Source organism: Vitis riparia, chromosome 7, assembly GCF_004353265.1.
Source record: "Vitis riparia cultivar Riparia Gloire de Montpellier isolate 1030 chromosome 7, EGFV_Vit.rip_1.0, whole genome shotgun sequence".
Classification (NCBI taxonomy): Eukaryota; Viridiplantae; Streptophyta; class Magnoliopsida; order Vitales; family Vitaceae; genus Vitis; species Vitis riparia.
In genome coordinates, this window is record NC_048437.1 from 1,191,500 (window position 1) to 1,209,561 (window position 18,062).

The window sequence follows — 18,062 nt, forward strand, 5'->3', positions numbered from 1 at the left end:
TTTTAATTGAATAGAAAAACTTAAATATTTTAGTTTTTTCTATTTGATCAAAAAACAAACACTACCTATGTTTGGTTCCTGAAAAGTACCAAAAAAGAAAAAAAGAAAAATGATTTTCTAATTTTTGGTTTCACAGTAAAAATATGAAATATATATATAATTAAAATTAGTTGAAAAATTATATATTTTTAAATTATTTAGTTTTTACATAATTAGAAAAAATAAGTAAAATAAAGTTGAAACAATATATAAAAATAATTTATTAACTTTAAATTTATTTTTTATATTTTTTCATTTTTTTTTCTTTTCTTGTACTTTCTATTTCTATTTTCTTTTCCTTATATTTTTCTTCAAATTTTTTGAAAACCAAACCTAACCTTAACCAAACACCCATATAATAGTAATTGGGACCGATAGAATTAGTAGAACTCTAAACATATGCATAATTTTATTTAATTAAAAAAATTAATATAAACAGATGCATTGAAATTTAAAAATTTTCGCACCTAATGCACATATCAATTTTTACTGATATGTGACTAGGATAAAATGTTTTTAATTCATATCAATTTTGTCCCAATACTTTTAGAAATGCTTTCTTTGAGAATTAGTTACTCTCAAAATATAAATCAAAAAAATATTTTTAATGATATATCATAAAATAGAAAAATGATTATCAAGTGCTCATCCCCCCCCTTTCTCTCTCTCTCTCTCTCTCTCTCTCTCTCTCTCTCTCTCTCTCTATATATATATATATATATATATACCAAGAATTCTCCATATACTTAGAAGGGCGTGAATAATCTACTCAGAAAACACAGTCAAAACATAGATTCAAAAGCAAAAATTTATATACAACCACCTCAAGGACTCTCCCTCAACCAATCTCATTGTCCAGTTTCACATTCCTAAGTTTCTTCAATGAACTCAGCTTCAGATCACCTGAAAAACCAAGATCAATCTTCCTTTTCGTGGTATAATTGTACTGTTTCTGTCTTTGCCATGGAATGATTACCTGCTGTGTTTCTAAAACTCCATTGGAACATCTTCATCAGGTGAAATCACTGCCAACAGGGAGTACTTGACTCGAAGAGATATCTTACCATTGTCGACAGAGAGTTTAGCTCCAGAAACAGCCCAGTACCCAGGTGGGTCCTGTGGTCCTCTTATCATCTCTGTTGTGTCCACAAACCTCTGAAGTTTAGGGGCCTGCGTGGGGACTGGTGGGCCACCAGGGTACAAGGCAGAGTTGATGTGAACGTCAGCTGGCTGTGGAGGTGGTTTCTGGCCTGTTGTGAAGCGAGTGCTTATCAAGGTTGAGATTATTCCAGATTTCTGTGAGAGGCTTGGGGACCCATCCCACTGGGCTTGCTTCACCACGTTGGCACCAATGACTTTAGCAAAATGGAGGCGTAAGAAGAGGACGTTCTTCAGGCCAGAGTCCCCGACTTCAAAGTGAGCCCCAGTGACAATAGAGGTCTCATGCTGGGACTCAACAGGGGCTGTGCAAACATGAGAGAAGCTCTTCCACTGAACCTTCTCATGATATCTGCGATCGGAGGAGAGACGAGAGGCGTTGCTGGTTACTTCTTCCTGGAGCTCAAAGGTCTTTGGCTGTGATGAAAGGTGCTGCAAGTGGATTGCAAGGCAGTTGCTTCTTTTGCCTTCTAAATACAGTCTCAGACCAGTAACTGGCCTCTTGCCCACATCAACCTGTCATGGAACTTGTAATTAGAACAAAAATACTGAATAGCTTCACAATAAATTTTTACAAAACTACAAGCCCCAAGCACGTAAAACCAAGTCTTAGATCATCAGGAGAAAACCAAGCTATAAGACAAATAAAATGACAGTTGACCAGTTCATGTCCGCTGATTAACAGGATAATTTGCAAGACTGGTCAGTACTCAGGGGAAAACCATGCCCTATTGTTTTGAGTAAAAGTGGAAACCATGCCTGTGCATTCACATGAGAAGAGATGCAGATACAGTGAAATAATCTAGGGAACAAGATCAATGATAAGATCCATTGACACAGCAAGGTCTCATTAGTTAATAGCACATTTGAGTTGACTGAAGTGCAGCATTGTTCTTGACTAGAAGAGTACTAGACGGTTGACTTGTTTTGTCACACAAAAATTCCTAAATCGAGTTTTTGCTTTATATATGTGGGAAGCATTAGCTTCTGCATAACTTTATTTGAATAAGAAAGGCTCTAGTGCTTCAAGGGTAGATACAAAATCATCTTTCCTCCTTCCCCCATCCACTGTAGAGATCTTTTAACTGTCAAGCCAAATCCTAAACAAGCATCTCTAATGGTACACAATTTTGACAGCCATAATAACCAAGCCATTCTTTGGGATGTAAACAGACCACCTAAGCAAGTGCTTCTGGCCTCAGTCCAACCAAGTTTAATCCACTCTTGCTCCTAAATGGGAAAGGTAACTGTTTTATGAAGATCACATTCAGGCCAAAAAATAGTATGAGCACTATGATTTATCAATTCACTGAAAACCCATGAGGATGACCTGACCTTTGTTTTTCTTCAAAGACAAAACCTAGCTCAAAAAAGGGGGGGAAAGGACAAGAAAAAGAGGACAAGATCATAAAAAGGCCATGACTGATCAACAAAAGAATATGAGATTTACCGGAGTTGTGTTAACATAAAGCTTGGGGCCCATTAAGCTGAACCGTAAGGATGAGTTACTCTGCTGTTTGGTTTCAGGACCAACTGCAAGGTCACCAAATACCGGTGCCCATTGCTTTGGAAGTTGAAACTCTAAAAACTGATGAAGTTCTTCAATTGGTGGCTTATCTGCACTCAGGAACCAAACCAGTTGATGAGCCACAAATCACAGAGAATGAGACTTGGAATTTATAAATAACACCAGTAAGCTTTTCATAGATTTAATGGATTAACAATTAATAGATGGCTTCAAAAGAACAAAATTCTTGTAAGAATGGAAGGACCAGTTTGCTCCAAATGCAGGCAAACAAAGGATATTATTAGTACAAATGTATGTTGCTGGGAAGCATGTGCAAACAAATGGAAAGGTATGGTATTAGCAGATAATTCTTGCCTTAACCAATGGGTTTTTGCATACTTTATCGAGCAGCAGCAGATGTACTGCAACACATCAATATCTGGATCACATGATCCTAACAATGACACACTGAATGTTCAAAATGCTAAACTTAGTGATCCAAGAACTTCAATTACCTCAACATCCAAACTAAAAGTCATTTACTTGATCAGAAGAAGATTGGTAACAAAATCACATTTCAATAGTTGTTGTAAACTCTAGGTTTGATGATTTCATATCTCCTGCAAAAACACACTTAAAAAGAATATACAGAATAGGTTTCTCTGAGTTTTATAAAGTGCATTTTTGGGAGGAAAGTATTCTATGACCGGACACCACTTATTATTGCACTATGCACTTAATCTTGGAAAAATGTTAAATGAGCTTTATTTAGCTTGACGCCGGAAACAACTTAATGCATCAATAAGAAATATATTTCACTTACAACGTAGATAGAGATTAATGGCATGTGTCAAGAATCCACTCCCATCAATTCCACTTAGTAATGATGTGATCGGGACTAAGGACATTGAGATCACATCAGGTTCAAATGAGACAGTGGGAATCCATGCACTATGAGGAAGATTTGTTTTACTGCTCCCCCCTCTCCTCCTGGAAATGAATGTAATATCCTGTGACTGAAATAAGTAAAAGGCATAAGAATAGTGAAAGTAGTATCAGCTCTAGTGAAGCTTACACCCTTAAGTATTGGACACAAAAAAGCCTATACAGCAATGCTACTGCACTGAATAAGTTAGAGAAATACAAATAGAAGTATGAGCATATCACATGTATACCAATTATTAGGATTCAGAAAGCATAAAAAATGAGGTTCTTGAGTGAGAAGTTTTAGTGCTAGAAAGGGCCAAAATTCCTGATATCAGAAAAAACAAATCCCCATAACTGTGAGTCTGTGAGTGTGGACAAAGACATGAATCACCATAAAAATGCAATATATGTAGCTCAAACCTCATTATTGTATAAACTAGTTTTGTAATAGATACCACATGACTCAGACCAAAACCTTGTGCATGAGTCAGGAGTTAGGACATGATATATGGATGGCCAACTCCAAAGTACCCAACCAAAAGGATAATGCCTGGATGCCACTTGGAGCAACTAATCACAGATGATACTCAACAAGACCAAGCCATACATAATTTTCAGAAAAATCACTCAATTCCTAGGAAAGAACACTTGTATATCAACTTCAGAACAATCCAAACGATCTTAATTCTTTTCATTTGTCATAGATATTTACAATGGTTACAAGAAACATCAAATGATCAACAATCTCCCATACACCTAACTTCATTTCCAAGACTCAACTTACAGGGCAGTCAGTCCAAATTTTCAAAACACTTTTGAAAGAAAACTTACTATTAAAAATTGACTATCAATAACAACTATTGACATTCTCCAAACCAAAAATAACCACGTCATGACAACTGTGGCATAAATGACTTTGACCCCCACAAAGACAATAATCAAGCAAAATAACACACTTAGACACATAAACCACAAGACTTATTTGCATAGATGCCATCCACATGTTACCTATTAGGACAACCAAAAAATTAAGCTACCGCATCATTACATCATACACAGGAAAGAAAAAAAAAACTGTAAGAGAAATTGACTAGTGTTCCATCATATCAGACATATCACGTCATAATAGGCACTGGGAAGAGGGTTCCCACCCAAAAAGAGAAAAAGGAAAAACATTCAGTAATAAATAAAATACTATTATTTGCAAAAACAAGTTTACCTCCTTGTTTGAATAAGCACTAGATGTACTTGTGTCCATGAAGGGCATCCCATGCTCTTTGATCTCAAACTGAAACAGAAAATGATGGCACAAGTTAAGGCAGCTACAAAGAATGTTCATTGTATTATTCTTATTCTTATCCAACTAAATGAAATAAAGGAATTGGATCTTCCACCACCAACATAGAGTACCAAATGCTACATTTTCAAGCATGACAATGTTCCTATCATTTAAAAGGTAATGGATGGATCATATGAAAACAAAATACTCCAAGAAAACATGAACATGGCAACAGCAGGGTGCTTGATCATAATATCAAACTTTATCCTATCAAAAAGTAATAGTAGATTTTAGATGAGTAGAGTTATAAAATGTACTTACCTTCAAACAGTAAAAATCAAGAGTAGTAGCACGGTGTCATTTTAGAGTTCTTGAGGAGTTTCATACAAATGAAATTATCACTCGGCACAAACTCCACCTTCATTGGTTACAAAAAGTGACAGATTCATTTCCAACTAGGATTTTGGACCCATCAGCAAGAAGATCACTCTTTATAAGATTATTGCTAAGATTATTCTGACCCATGTCCATGAGATCAAGATATGATCTCTCCAGCTCGGGGAGATTTTATTAGGGAAGAAAAATTCTTGATGAGGTCTTGGTAGCTAAGGAATTTTGGATGAAGGATTTCACTCTCAAAGGAAAGGGATAATCCTCAAGGTGGACTTTGCAAAAGCCCATAATCACATTAATTGGGCTCCTTGATTATTCAGCTATTAGGAAAGGTTTCTGGTTTAATTGTCACAAGTGGACAAGGGTTGTATTCCCTTGATGTGTAATGTACAGCTCATCCAGGGGTGCTTACCAGTAAGGAAGCAAAAGCATGGTTTAAGGCTTCTATGGGTCATAGGAAAGGGGATTCTCTTTCCCCTTTCTTGTTCACACTTGTGGGTGTTATTGATAAAGAGTTTCTAAAAGAAAGAGCCCAGCTTAGTAGAAAGCTAGTCATTGATGAGATCAAATGAGAGCTACTCATCTGTAATTCACCAGTGATATTATTTTCTTCTTGTTGCCGGTGGAAAATATTTGTTCAACCTCTGGGTTTGCTTTTGGTCTCAAATTTAACATTCTAAAAACACCTTGCCTTAAGCCAATCTTAACCAGGAGCACCCCTCAAGGTTAGAGAACATGTTGGGCTGCAGGATTAGTGAGAAGCCTTTTAAATACCTTAACCAAACATGGTCACCCAGTTAATTAGGAGACTGAAACTAAGCACAAGGGAGACCTAGGTCCTCAGAGGGTGTCTTTGAGGAACATGGTATTACTTGGTTAATGACTTTATAGGTTTCCAAAGGAGCAGAAGTCTCCACCACCTTCACAACATTCCATTTTTGCTACAACACACCACTATCTCAACCAATTCCTGGAAAACTGATATTAAAATCCTAAGAAGCTGACAAACTGTAAAATTCAAACTCTAAAAACTGTCAACTCTTAGACCCATTAGTCCCCAGCATTCTAAATCTTCATCATTTGAAGCTCCAAAGAGAAGAATGGAACCAAATTAGAAGGCCTAAGACTTCAAACTACTTTGTTGGCAGTCTATTTCTCTCTCTTACAATGTCTATTAGTATCTGCATTAAGGTATAACATAGGGTTGATGCATTCAGAATATTCCAATATTTTCTGAGGCATATCAATATAGTTCATCAGACAATTGGCCAACTAGATGACTAGTACTTTAATCGACCAACTTGGCAGAAAGACCAGTGCTTAAAAATGATTATTCCCTGAATTATTTGCTCCCACATGCAGAAATATTCATCATGGAACTTGTGAATTGAAAAGTATTGCCTTCTTTCCATTGCATCAATTCTACTAGAGAGGCATTGTTCGATTTGCTTCACATAATCAACTATCTAAGGACCTTGTCCCATTGGATGCTCATTATACTTTTGTTTTGCTTTCTTAATTATACTTCTCTATCTAGAGCTACAACATGACACCAAAAATGAACCACTTCCCCATTTTAATTTTTTAATTTTAAAAATCAGTCATGCTAAATTTGATCTCTCTCTCAATTTATCAGATCACATGATGGAAGAATTACACCTATGCTAGCCTTTACAAGTATATTGAGGGATTGTAGACAGAAAAACCAATGTTGATGCCCACAATAGAATGGTGTTGTTGAGGTGCTAAAACTTTGGATTTCTACTCTTCTTGTGCAGATGATATCTCATCCTTTATTTTAAATCCCATATTCTAATTTTTCTATTGTAAAGTATTTTATTTTTGTTGTGTGTAAATACACACACACACATACCCCACAACAAATTACAAAAAGAAAGTGTTGATATCTTCCAAAGTAGCTCATGCTTCCTCTTTGGATGGATTTCCCATAGATTTTATGCTCCCCCACTTCATGCCTTTATCAATCATATGCCATATGGAGTTCTGGGCTTCAAGATTCCATTTTCTAGATAAAAGGAACTCTAATGTATTTTCTCAGAAATGAGTTTGCTTTATAAAAAGGGAATCTTTATTTCCCGAAATTTTGAAGCTAAACCTACAGAAAGCCCAATTAATCAGAACACCATTATTTGAATAACAGAGATGACCATCCCAATAAAAGGAAGAAGTTAATTTCAATTTCATGTGAGTTGATTGATTTACTAGCCTTTTTCTTGTTCAGATATCTATGATGCATTGGGTTGTTATTATTTCTAGTTGCTTCATGAATTTGCCCTGACCTACCTATTTAGAGGCATCATACGATGATATGAGATATTATAAACCCTTGCTCATCAGAAGTATCTAATTCTGGAGACATGACTTGAATGTTGAAGCTTTCACTAATGTAAAACTAAGCTAGTATAATCTTGGATACCAGAAGATGACAGGGAGTTAGCTGAACTAATGAAGAGCAGAAAACAATCTTAGTTTTGAGTTATCAATCTATGGCTTTTGAAAACTGTGAGCTGATTTGACTCTAGGGTGTGTTTGGTAGGTGGGAATAGGAATGGAAATACTATAGAATGGGAAATTAAGGGGAATCATAATACCATGTAGTGGAGAGGAACCAAAATCCTAGTGTGAGTAAAATTTGGTTTCCATAGCAATGACTTTTTGATTGCTATTCCCATTCTCAAAAACAATCCAAACACATTAATGAATAGGAGCGATTCTCATTCTTTATTCCAGCATTCCAAACATGGTCTTAGGGTATTTGGATTTCAGACATGGAACCTAGTGAGCTTGTAAGCATCATTCTTAACCTATTACAACAAACTAACACCGATCACACCAAGATTAATGCACTTCAGCAAAGGAGAGTGGCAGAAGAACCAGACTTGCACTCTTCACATAATAACTGACTTTCAGCTAGCCAATGTCCTTATGAAGGGTGTTCCCAAATGTCAACCACGTGAGCTCCTTTGCTGGTTGAAAATGATAGATTTGGGGAGAAAAGCTATGGAGTGGTTAATCAGGTCAAAGAGTAGATTTTGTGAATTTGAGAGAAGTCTTTTGTGATAGAGGTAGAAGATGGAAGTGGAGGAACTGGATTGAGAATATATGCAATTTATTCAGGTTCTACTTTCTTATGCATAAGAAAATATCCCTCATTAAATTCTTACATTTTAAGGATGAATTTCCAATCTTTGATTCCAAAGTCATGCCAGAAGTGATTTAACTAGAATTATCAGACATTAAAATCTCATTTTTGTATGATTTGAATTCCAAAATGTTAAATTTAAGTGGAAAAACATAGAAATGGATTCTACAGACCTTTTCCCTTGAGACTTTTCCATAAGATCCGGGTGCATCTGAAAACCTCTTGTCTGCTATATCTTTTAATTGTTTCTGTACTTCAGTGGGTTGAAGAGTTGATGAATACAGCTGCTTCACATACACTGTATCCTTTCCTCCCATCTTCACACCAACAATAACATGCGTACCAAACTTCTCAATAAACCTGGATTAAATAACAAAATATAACCTCAATAAGATTCTCAAACATGAATACAATTCAATTAGATCAAATATTGTTCCAAAAATGATCACCATTGAACTGATACAAATTACAGAAAAACTTGATATTTCAGAAGTGCTAAGAAAAGAATTATTTGAACAATATACACCACATATCAACTTTATAAGCAATGGACAGATTACATATAAATCTTTTTCATATGTAATGCACCACTGGAATCTAAATCCTTTCCAACTATTTGAGTACAACCTCCAAGCATAATGAAACTCAACCAACCCAATGTCCAAATTCAAGGTCTAGAATTCAAACATGACCTTGGTTAGAATTTCCTGTACACTGGTTAATCAATCCAATCTCTTCCAAAGTTTTTTTTTTTTTTTTCTGACAATGATGAATTGGATATTGCAAAAAAAAAAAAAAAAAAACTCTTTAAATGTCCAAATAAACTTTTTTTTTTTTTTTTGATAAACCAAAATAATATTATGTTATATATATGAACAAGAGTAAAAAAAAAAAGTGCACCAAGGTACATAAGATGTATATAATGAGTGCTATAGGATAAAAAAAAAAAATAACCTCCCTTAGCAAGAACCCAACCAATCAACAAAGTCTATTAAAAACATAGGACCTTCATCAAGGCTGCAAAAATCGAGAGGTTGCAAAGGGATTTTTTATGGTCAGGGATTGGGGAAGGCAAAAGAGATCATTTAGTGAGGTGGGATGTTGTGTGTAAACCGAAGGCAATAGGGGGTTTGGGTTTTGGGAATATTTCTCTGAAGAATCTCGCTCTTTTAGGGAAATGGTTGTGGAGGTACCCTAGAGAGGGTTCAGCTCTATGGCATCAAGTCATATTAAGCATTTATGGTTCACACTCTAATGGTTGGGATGCTAACACTTTAGTCAGATGGTCACATCGCTGTCCTTGGAAGGCTATTGCACAAGTCTTTTAGGAATTTTCCTTGTTTACTCGGTTTGTGGTAGGAAATGGAGAAATAATTCGGTTCTGGGAAGATTTGTGGTGGGGGGACCAACCTTTGGGAACCCAATTTCCAAGACTATTTAGAGTAGTCTTGGATAAAAACATTCTTATTTCTTTAGTTCTCGGTCCTACTCGTCCTTTCTCTTGGAATTTAAATTTCCGTCGTAACCTGTCAGATTCTGAGATAAAGGAATTAGAAGGCCTCATGCGGTCACTTGATGGATTGCATCTATCTCCTTTGGTTCTAGATGCCAGATTTTGGCCATTATCTTCTTCAGGGCTTTTTTCAGTCAAATCCTTTTTTCTAGCATTATCTCAATTTTCTGGATCTCCTCGGGTTTTCCCTTCTAAGTTCGTTTGGAATTCTTAAGTTCATTTCAAAGTGAAGTCCTTTGTCTGGTTAGTGGCACACAAGAAGGTGAATACTAATGACATGCTACAAGTGAGAAGACCCTACAAAGCCCTTAGTCCTGATATTTGTATTTTGTGCATGAAGCATGGGGAATCAGTAGATCATCTTTTTCTTCATTGTTCCTTGACGATTGGGTTGTGGCACAGGTTATTTAAGTTAGCTAAGATGGATTGGGTCCCCCCGAGGAGCATCTTTGACATGATGTCCATCAAATTTAATAGTTTTGGTTCTTCTAAGAGGGGGATAGTTTTGTGGCAAGCTGCGAGCATTGCTCTAATTCGGGTTGTGTGGTGGGAAAGAAACACGAGGATTTTTTAGGATAAAGCAAGGAATTCAGAGTATCTTTGGGACTCTATTGTTTTCCTTGCTTCTCTTTGAGCTTTCTGTTCCAAGGTTTTTAAGAGGACTCCCCTTAATGTGCTACAACTTGATTGGTTAGCGGTGTGTACTCCATAAGGAATGGTCCTTTATAGAGTGTTCGCTTGTTTTTCAATGTAATTTCCTGTAATTTAGTTTTATTTGGCAGAAGGATTTCTCATCCTTCTATTTGTACTTCTTTTTATCTATCAATATATCTCTGTTTCCAATCAAAAAAAAAAAAAAAAAATCAATGTACATCTTTACCTACAACAAAAGATTACTAAGGAACCAGCCTTTTAGAACATTGATTAACTGTTCCTCATTTCCAAAAGACCCACGATTCCTCTCTTTCTAAACTATCTAAAAAATGCATAACCGGACAGCTCTCCAAACCATTTTTCATCCTCTTCCAACAAATGAGCCATGGTAACCTAAAATGGTCTCTTTAACTATGGTAGGAAGAACCCAAGAAACAAGAAGAAGAGCAACTCTTGCAAAGCCCTTGTCATGGTACAATGCAATAGAATGTGATTAATAGATTCTTCATCTACTTTACACAGGAAGTGTAATGCTCTAAACTTGATTTTAGGGGCAAAATGGTAATTTTAAATTAATTAAAGGGGTAGAATGGTCTTTTCACAATAAACCCTAGGCATAAATAATAAACTTTCTTCACTTGAGAAATCAGAGAACATGGGGTTAATATTTGGAAGCTTAAAGTTTAAAAATCAGTTTTCCTAACAGGATCCTAACCCTTTGATTAGTGTTATAGATTCAATAAAAGATTTTGAACAACTTAAATGTTCTCTTGAAAATTTAAATTTAAATTAGGCCTAGAATAAAAATAAATTAAACCATTTGAACATTGGTTGATTAATTCATGGAGATAGGAAATCTAAAGATTCAAAACAAAACAAAATTTTGAAAATTACAGTGTGATAACTGTAGTAGAGTGCAAAGGCAACAAAATGGAAAAGGAAAGGGAAGAAGGATGTGCACTATTGCCCACAATGGAAGAATGAAAACAAGAAAAGAATGATTGGAGAGTGAAAGTGAGGGTGTGGGGTTATTTTTTTTAGTTGGGGTTTGTGTAGTGAGAATAAGCGGGTAGTGGGTTGGTTAGATAATGTTAGAGTTGAATAATAATAATAATAATAATAATAATAGGAAGAAATCAAATAAATAATTCTAATAAATAATTCTAATAAATATAAACTATATTTAGTGAAATAATAAAAAGATATTGTGGCAAGTATCTTCTCTTATTACAGAAAATACAAGGAAAATAAAATTTGTAATAATAATAAGTTTAGTTGAAATAAAAAGGTCAGAATATGTTTTTGGAAGATTTACTTCAAAAATAAATAAATAAATAAATAAATTCTTGGGAATGGATTTAGGAACAAGAATTTTAAATTAATGTTGGTAATTAGGAATATTAATGTAAAATATCATTAGGAATGTCAATTTATAATTTTAAAGAAATAGTCAATGGTAATAGTTGCTTTTGATTTATACTATGTTAGGTCAGGAGTAAGGTCTTCAAGACTTTAATTCTTTAGGGTTTTAAGTGCTTTTTCAAGGAAACAAAATTAACATAGATTTTGGTAACAGAAAATATTTCTTCTTTTTTTTAATATGTTATTTTGTTTCTCTACATGGATCAAATACATTTTGCATGAAAAATATGTTTGATCATCTTTAATTGTTTACAACAGCAAAAAAAAAAAAAAAAAAATGGAAATATTATGTTTTCTTTGCAAGTTTGAATAAATGAGATAAAATTCTTTGACTCTGGTTTATTTGATCCTAATTAATAGAGGTATTATTGTTGACTTTTACATTCATTGGTGAGAATGTGCTTGCATTGAACCCCAACCTTTAGGAGTTTGGTTAGAGGTTACTAGTACTAGTAGAGTTTGGTTTCATCCACCATAAAAATAAATATATTTGAGGCTTGCCACCCATTTGTAAAGTCTCACCTAATTAGGCGTCATTTATTATTTGATAACCAAAGTAAAATCATCTTGGAACCATTTGATTTGATTTGATATGAAATTTCTTACTGACATAAATATGAAAAACGTTGATTGGAAAGTTTTAGATGTCTTAGCATGTTTAAATTTCAAGAGTTTTTACGAAAAAGATTGTTAAATTGTATCTCCTTATTTGTGATCATATTAGAAAATTTTGATCCATAAAACTATATTAATAATCCTTATTGGGCTTTGAGCTCATTCCCTTTCGTTGATCATTTTTTTAGGTACTTTCAATTCGACCAAGTAGTGATGGTTAGGATGGGAATTTGTCTTTATTAGGATTTTGGTTTAGACTTTTATTTTGGTACACGGTTTAATTATAAGAAATTAATTACTATTTGAATTTTTTGAGATTGAAGTTGTTTGGATAATAACAAAGTGTTTCTTTTAGTTTTTTGATAATTGGTAACTTTCTAATTACAAGATAATTGTTTGAGTCATTTGCATTTTGAATCTTCAGAGCTTGAGATGTGAAATGATCGTCATGCCCTTAGAGTAGTCATTCCTCAAGTTCATCCACACTACCTTATCCTTTTCCCCACAATTCGCCACATTGCTCTACACCCTAGAAAATAAATGTTCTAGGTCATCCATCTCTCAGTCATTTAGATTCCTAAAAAAAAAAAGGGTTCCAATGGCCCCTCTTGATAGTCTAGTCCCATACCTGTACCGCTCAAAACCTCTTTTGATGAGGTAAAAAATAAACGGAGTTGGAAAAGAAACACATAAAGTCTCATCATCGATCTTTCCAAAACTTCACCCTTCTCTCATTCCCTACAAAGAAAGAGATTCTACTACTAATGGAGTCTAATGGAGTCTTAATCCTTCCTCATAACTTTCCATAACCCGACACCATACCCACCTCTAATGTGACAAGACCATCATCCCACTTCTTCCTTCTCATGTTTTTCACTTATAACTTGTCTCAAGAAAGCTCCTCTTTCTATCATAAATCACCAACTCCACTTGCTTAAAAGAGCCTTATTAAGCAAAGAAAGACTTTTAATGCCCTAACCCTCTTTTCTTTTCTCCATGCAGACACTTGACCATTTCTCAAGATGGAATTTTTTTCTTCAAAGCGCCAACTCCTCAAAGGAAGTCTCTTTGAATCTTCTCTAGCCTCTATCTAACCATTTTCAAAATGCAAGATAATGATATGAAATAGATGGGTAAGCTAGATAAAATGTTTTGAATCAAAGTCTCCCTTTTTAGAAATATGCTATCTTTTCCACATCAATAATAGCCTTTTGCGAAATCACTCTTCCACACCCTCCAACAAGGCCACCCATTTAAAGGAAGCACCCAACAGAAGCATGAATAAGAAGAGGAAACCCTACACCCCAATTCATAGGCCAACTCTTCCTCATTGTCCACCCTTCCCACTAAAACCAACTCTTTTCTAAAATCACTTTCAAACCTGAAATGGGTTCAAACCACATGAGCAACCAGCTTAAGTGTACCATTTGATATTGGGAAGCCTCACTAAAGCCAAGAGTATCATCCACAAACAAAAAATGAGACACCTCTCCTCCCTCACCCTAAAACCTGACAAGGAGCCTCTTCTTTTGCCCTTTCTAACAGACAAGTAACAGCCTCTGTTGCTACACCAAATAAGAAATTGAAAAGATCTATAGATCCAGTTTCACTTATAATTGTTTGTTAACTTAATAAATTCTTCATTTCTTAGAAGAAAAGAAAAAGAGAACAGCTTAAATTACAATGAAAATTTTTATATATTACAAGAAAAAACAATTACATAACAAATGCCAAAGAATGACTTACTCCAACATGCACAAATCCTAATTGGAACAAGAAAAAGAACAGGGAAATTATGACTTTCAACATGAACTACGGGATAATTTGAATCATTGTTCTGAAATCCACCAAAGTTTAAGAAGTAATTCTGATTCTCAAGTCGGTGAATTTCAACCAGAAATCAGAGATTGCAACTGTGTGTACTTCAAAGTTATGTTTACTGTCGTAAAGTTTAAAATATTTAGACATAATAGTTCCAACTCCTTTTCAATGACCAATATTTGAATGAAAAAGCATGTTGAAAAACTTGATCTCTACCCGGTTAACACATAAATCAAAGTTCTTTGGTTAACAGATCTAACACCATGGTTTCAAGAATAAATGAAGATGAATGCACAATTGGAAGACAAGGGAAAATGTACTTCTATGTTCCAAATTTAGATGGTTTGGCTTATAATTCAACAGTTTTCAACCAGATTCGAAAAACAAAAGGGTCTTAGAAGACTGGCAAGCAAGATGCAGCCAAGAAACAGTTAAGCAAGTGAAATCTGAGATGGAAAGACTGGCAAAAGAAAGTAAAAGGCAGTAAACTCAACATAAACATAAAAAACTGAAAGCCATAGGCTCACCTTGTCAATGCAGCAGGATCCCATGTTGATGGGACGGCTTGTTTAACATGATTACGCAGTACTATCTGGGATTTTTCTAATGCAATGTTGTAAGTTGTTATGGATACTCCATCAAAAGCAAGTGCTTTTGTGTTGGCAGCATCTTTCTGCCAACAACTGCTAAAATCAAATGCAGCATTGAAATGGCCAGAGGGAATTTTCCCAGAAAGGGATAGCTCCTGGTTAAATTGCTCTGACATCTGGAAGGAAAAAAAAGGTTATATATCTCTTAAGAAAAGACACGACACTAAATCTTTACATCAACAATATTAACATCAATTTAACTAAACAAAATGTGTTGAAAAATCACATAGAAATCCTACCAATATAGAAAATAAGATTCTGAACTAATTAGAAATTAAACTTGTGAGATTTTTCTTTGTCTGGGACCTGGAAAACCGAAACTTCAGGCCAATGTAGCCTAATTTATCTATTTGGCGTAGTGAAATGAGTTCTCCAGTTCAATACAACATAGAAAGTTTTAAGCATTTCCTTTGCTTTCCTAAGTTTCTTAGTCACCAAATGGAGGTTGGAACCAAACCAAAACCAATTTTCAGAAAATAAACAGATTAAAAAACACAAAATTGGAATGGGGATGACCATACAAAAAATAAATAAAAAATAGTTTAATCAAAGTTGAAATTTTGTAGGACTTAAATAATGTCATAGTCTTAAACTTGCACAAAAGGAGTGACTCATGCCATCTGAATTATTTAAAATTACTATTTTATCTAAATATTTTAAAATGGTGTTTGAATGATATATGGTTACAAAAGAAAACAAAGTACACAGCTTATTATTATAACCTTTTCCTTCACATTTTCCTTACAACTCTATCCTACTGCTGATATGACAGTTACACCGAAATATCAACATAACATAAACCGAAAATTAACCTCCCCTTTTGTAAAGTTTCAGATCACTACACTTTCTTTCCCTCAATGCTCAAATCTAGTGGCTTCACTACACATTGTAACATCATGCCCATGTTAATAATACCATATGAAGGCTCCGTGAAGTAAATTAAAATGTTAATATGAAAAATGCTAGTATCATGAAGCTTTGTAATAGTCTAGGCCAAAAAGTTGCACTAGTAGGACTCTAATCAATTGCACTTTTTACCGAGTGAGATCCAAAATTCTATGCTATGGAGGTGGCATCATAACTCACTTAAGTCTTAATTACTAATCAATTTTAACAACTTTACACCCACGCCATTGTCATTTGCAAAATGCACATCGCTCTCTGCTCTCCATTAACATATAATATCAAGTCATCCATTCTTGGCGCTAGTTGATTTACCACTTATAATTCTACTCACTCCTTAATGGATTTCGACTTCCATCACTATCATAATTCCTAGCTTAGCACTCGATTAGGCACTTAGTCCCAATTAATCCCATTAATCCTCATCACCAATTCCACTAACCAAAAATGGTGGTGTGGCCCAATTCGACAGACAAACTATCCTATCTATATTTAGTTGGAGACCAATAAAAAGTCGCCATGTGGCAAAAAAAAATGGATCATTTCTTCCTACTCAGGTCTCATTTCTCTTAGCTTTTCTTTTTTGATCCTTCCATCTAAATTATCTCATATAGGTACCTTAGAATTTCCCTTTTACTTTGCCCAATTCCGGAGAAAAATTTACAAAAATGATCCTTGATTTTGCAAAATGATAATACTGCATAGAAATTAGAACTAATTGCTATTAATTATTATTAAAAATGTAATTAACTAATAATTAAACAAAAGACAAGGTCAGAGAAGAGACGAAGACCTGTTGAAACGGGAGAACGTCGGAGCTAAACCTGATCCGCTCGCCTTTATCGCAGTTGATGGATTTGGGGATATTCCGAATCAAAAACCCACCGGGGAGGGCCAAGTCTCTGCACTTATCATTATCAATCACAATCAACCTGGAATCACCCCTGCTCCTCTTGCAATACTTCAACCTCAAATCCACGGCCGCGTCGTACCCCAGGCCTATCGCCTCCACCGCGGCCTCCGCCGCCGCCACCGCAGGGGAGGCCTTCTTCGACATGACAAAGAGGTCCTATCAGAGATAGGAAAATAGAGGGGGAGGGGGAGGAAAGAAAGAAAGGAATGGGTGTAGCTTGGTCCAGAGTTGGAATGATGAATTTTATTTTGGGACTGTGAAGTGGTCTAGGGGACAGTGGGTTTTCAACATTGAATTGATCATCGATCATTGCTTTATTAGTCTTTGTTTTATTTATTTATTTAGGTTAGGTGGAAGAGTAGAAGTTGATGCGTGACAGGGGTGGAGTTTTAATGTCTCATTGTGTGGGAGTCAAAGCTTTGGTGCCGCTGGCCGTTTGAATCCTCAGTTTCTGGGTCTCCATCTCCCGCCTTCTCTTGTCTGCTTCACGGCTTGGAAGACTTTGGCTCAGTTTGACTGCCTTTTACACCACATGTGGAGTCCGTGACTAGAATGGAGTTTTTGGCGACTTACCAGCAACACCAACCCATCTTCATTAAATAAAGGAATAAACATGGGAGAATTGTTTTTTCCCTGTGACAAGTAACGTCATCCGGGTAAAGGCTACTGAATTTTAAAAATTCAAAAAGAGTAAAAAAAAAAAAAAAAAAAAAAAAAAAGAACCATTTTTTATTTTTTGATTTGCTCATTTTTATCATTTTATTTATTATTATTATTATTTATTTATTATTAAAAATATGAATAATATTTATGTCGATAAATTTAAATTAAAGATAAATTTTTTTACCGTGAACAATTATGTAACACTAAATTTCATTACAAATTAAATAGTATATGATTTAATGTCATTTTATAATTTAATTGTAAATGAGATATTATTTAATGAAATTTCAAAAAAAAAATTTAGAAAATACAATTTTTTTTTCTATTTTAATATCAATGAAAGTCAATGAAAGGTGAGAACACAGAAGACCCTTTTTTCTTATTTTTGTCTTTTTGACCTTTTCAATTATTCCCCTTTTTTTTCTTTTTTTTATCATTGTGT

The 18,062-nt window shown here is 34.8% G+C and overlaps 1 protein-coding gene across 1 annotated transcript; it reads right to left on the reverse strand.

The window, feature by feature from the left end:
* Window positions 1-762: 762 nt before the first annotated feature.
* Window positions 763-17,465, reverse strand: LOC117918697 (MACPF domain-containing protein At4g24290-like). The gene is made up of 7 exons (XM_034835529.1): window positions 16,838-17,465; window positions 15,019-15,257; window positions 8,640-8,826; window positions 4,851-4,919; window positions 3,528-3,720; window positions 2,648-2,814; window positions 763-1,713 (listed from the first exon to the last, which is right to left on the reverse strand). Exons 1-7 carry the CDS (start codon window positions 17,099-17,101, stop codon window positions 1,027-1,029), a joined length of 1,806 nt encoding a protein of 601 aa, XP_034691420.1. The 5' UTR covers window positions 17,102-17,465; the 3' UTR covers window positions 763-1,026.
* Window positions 17,466-18,062: the final 597 nt, after the last annotated feature.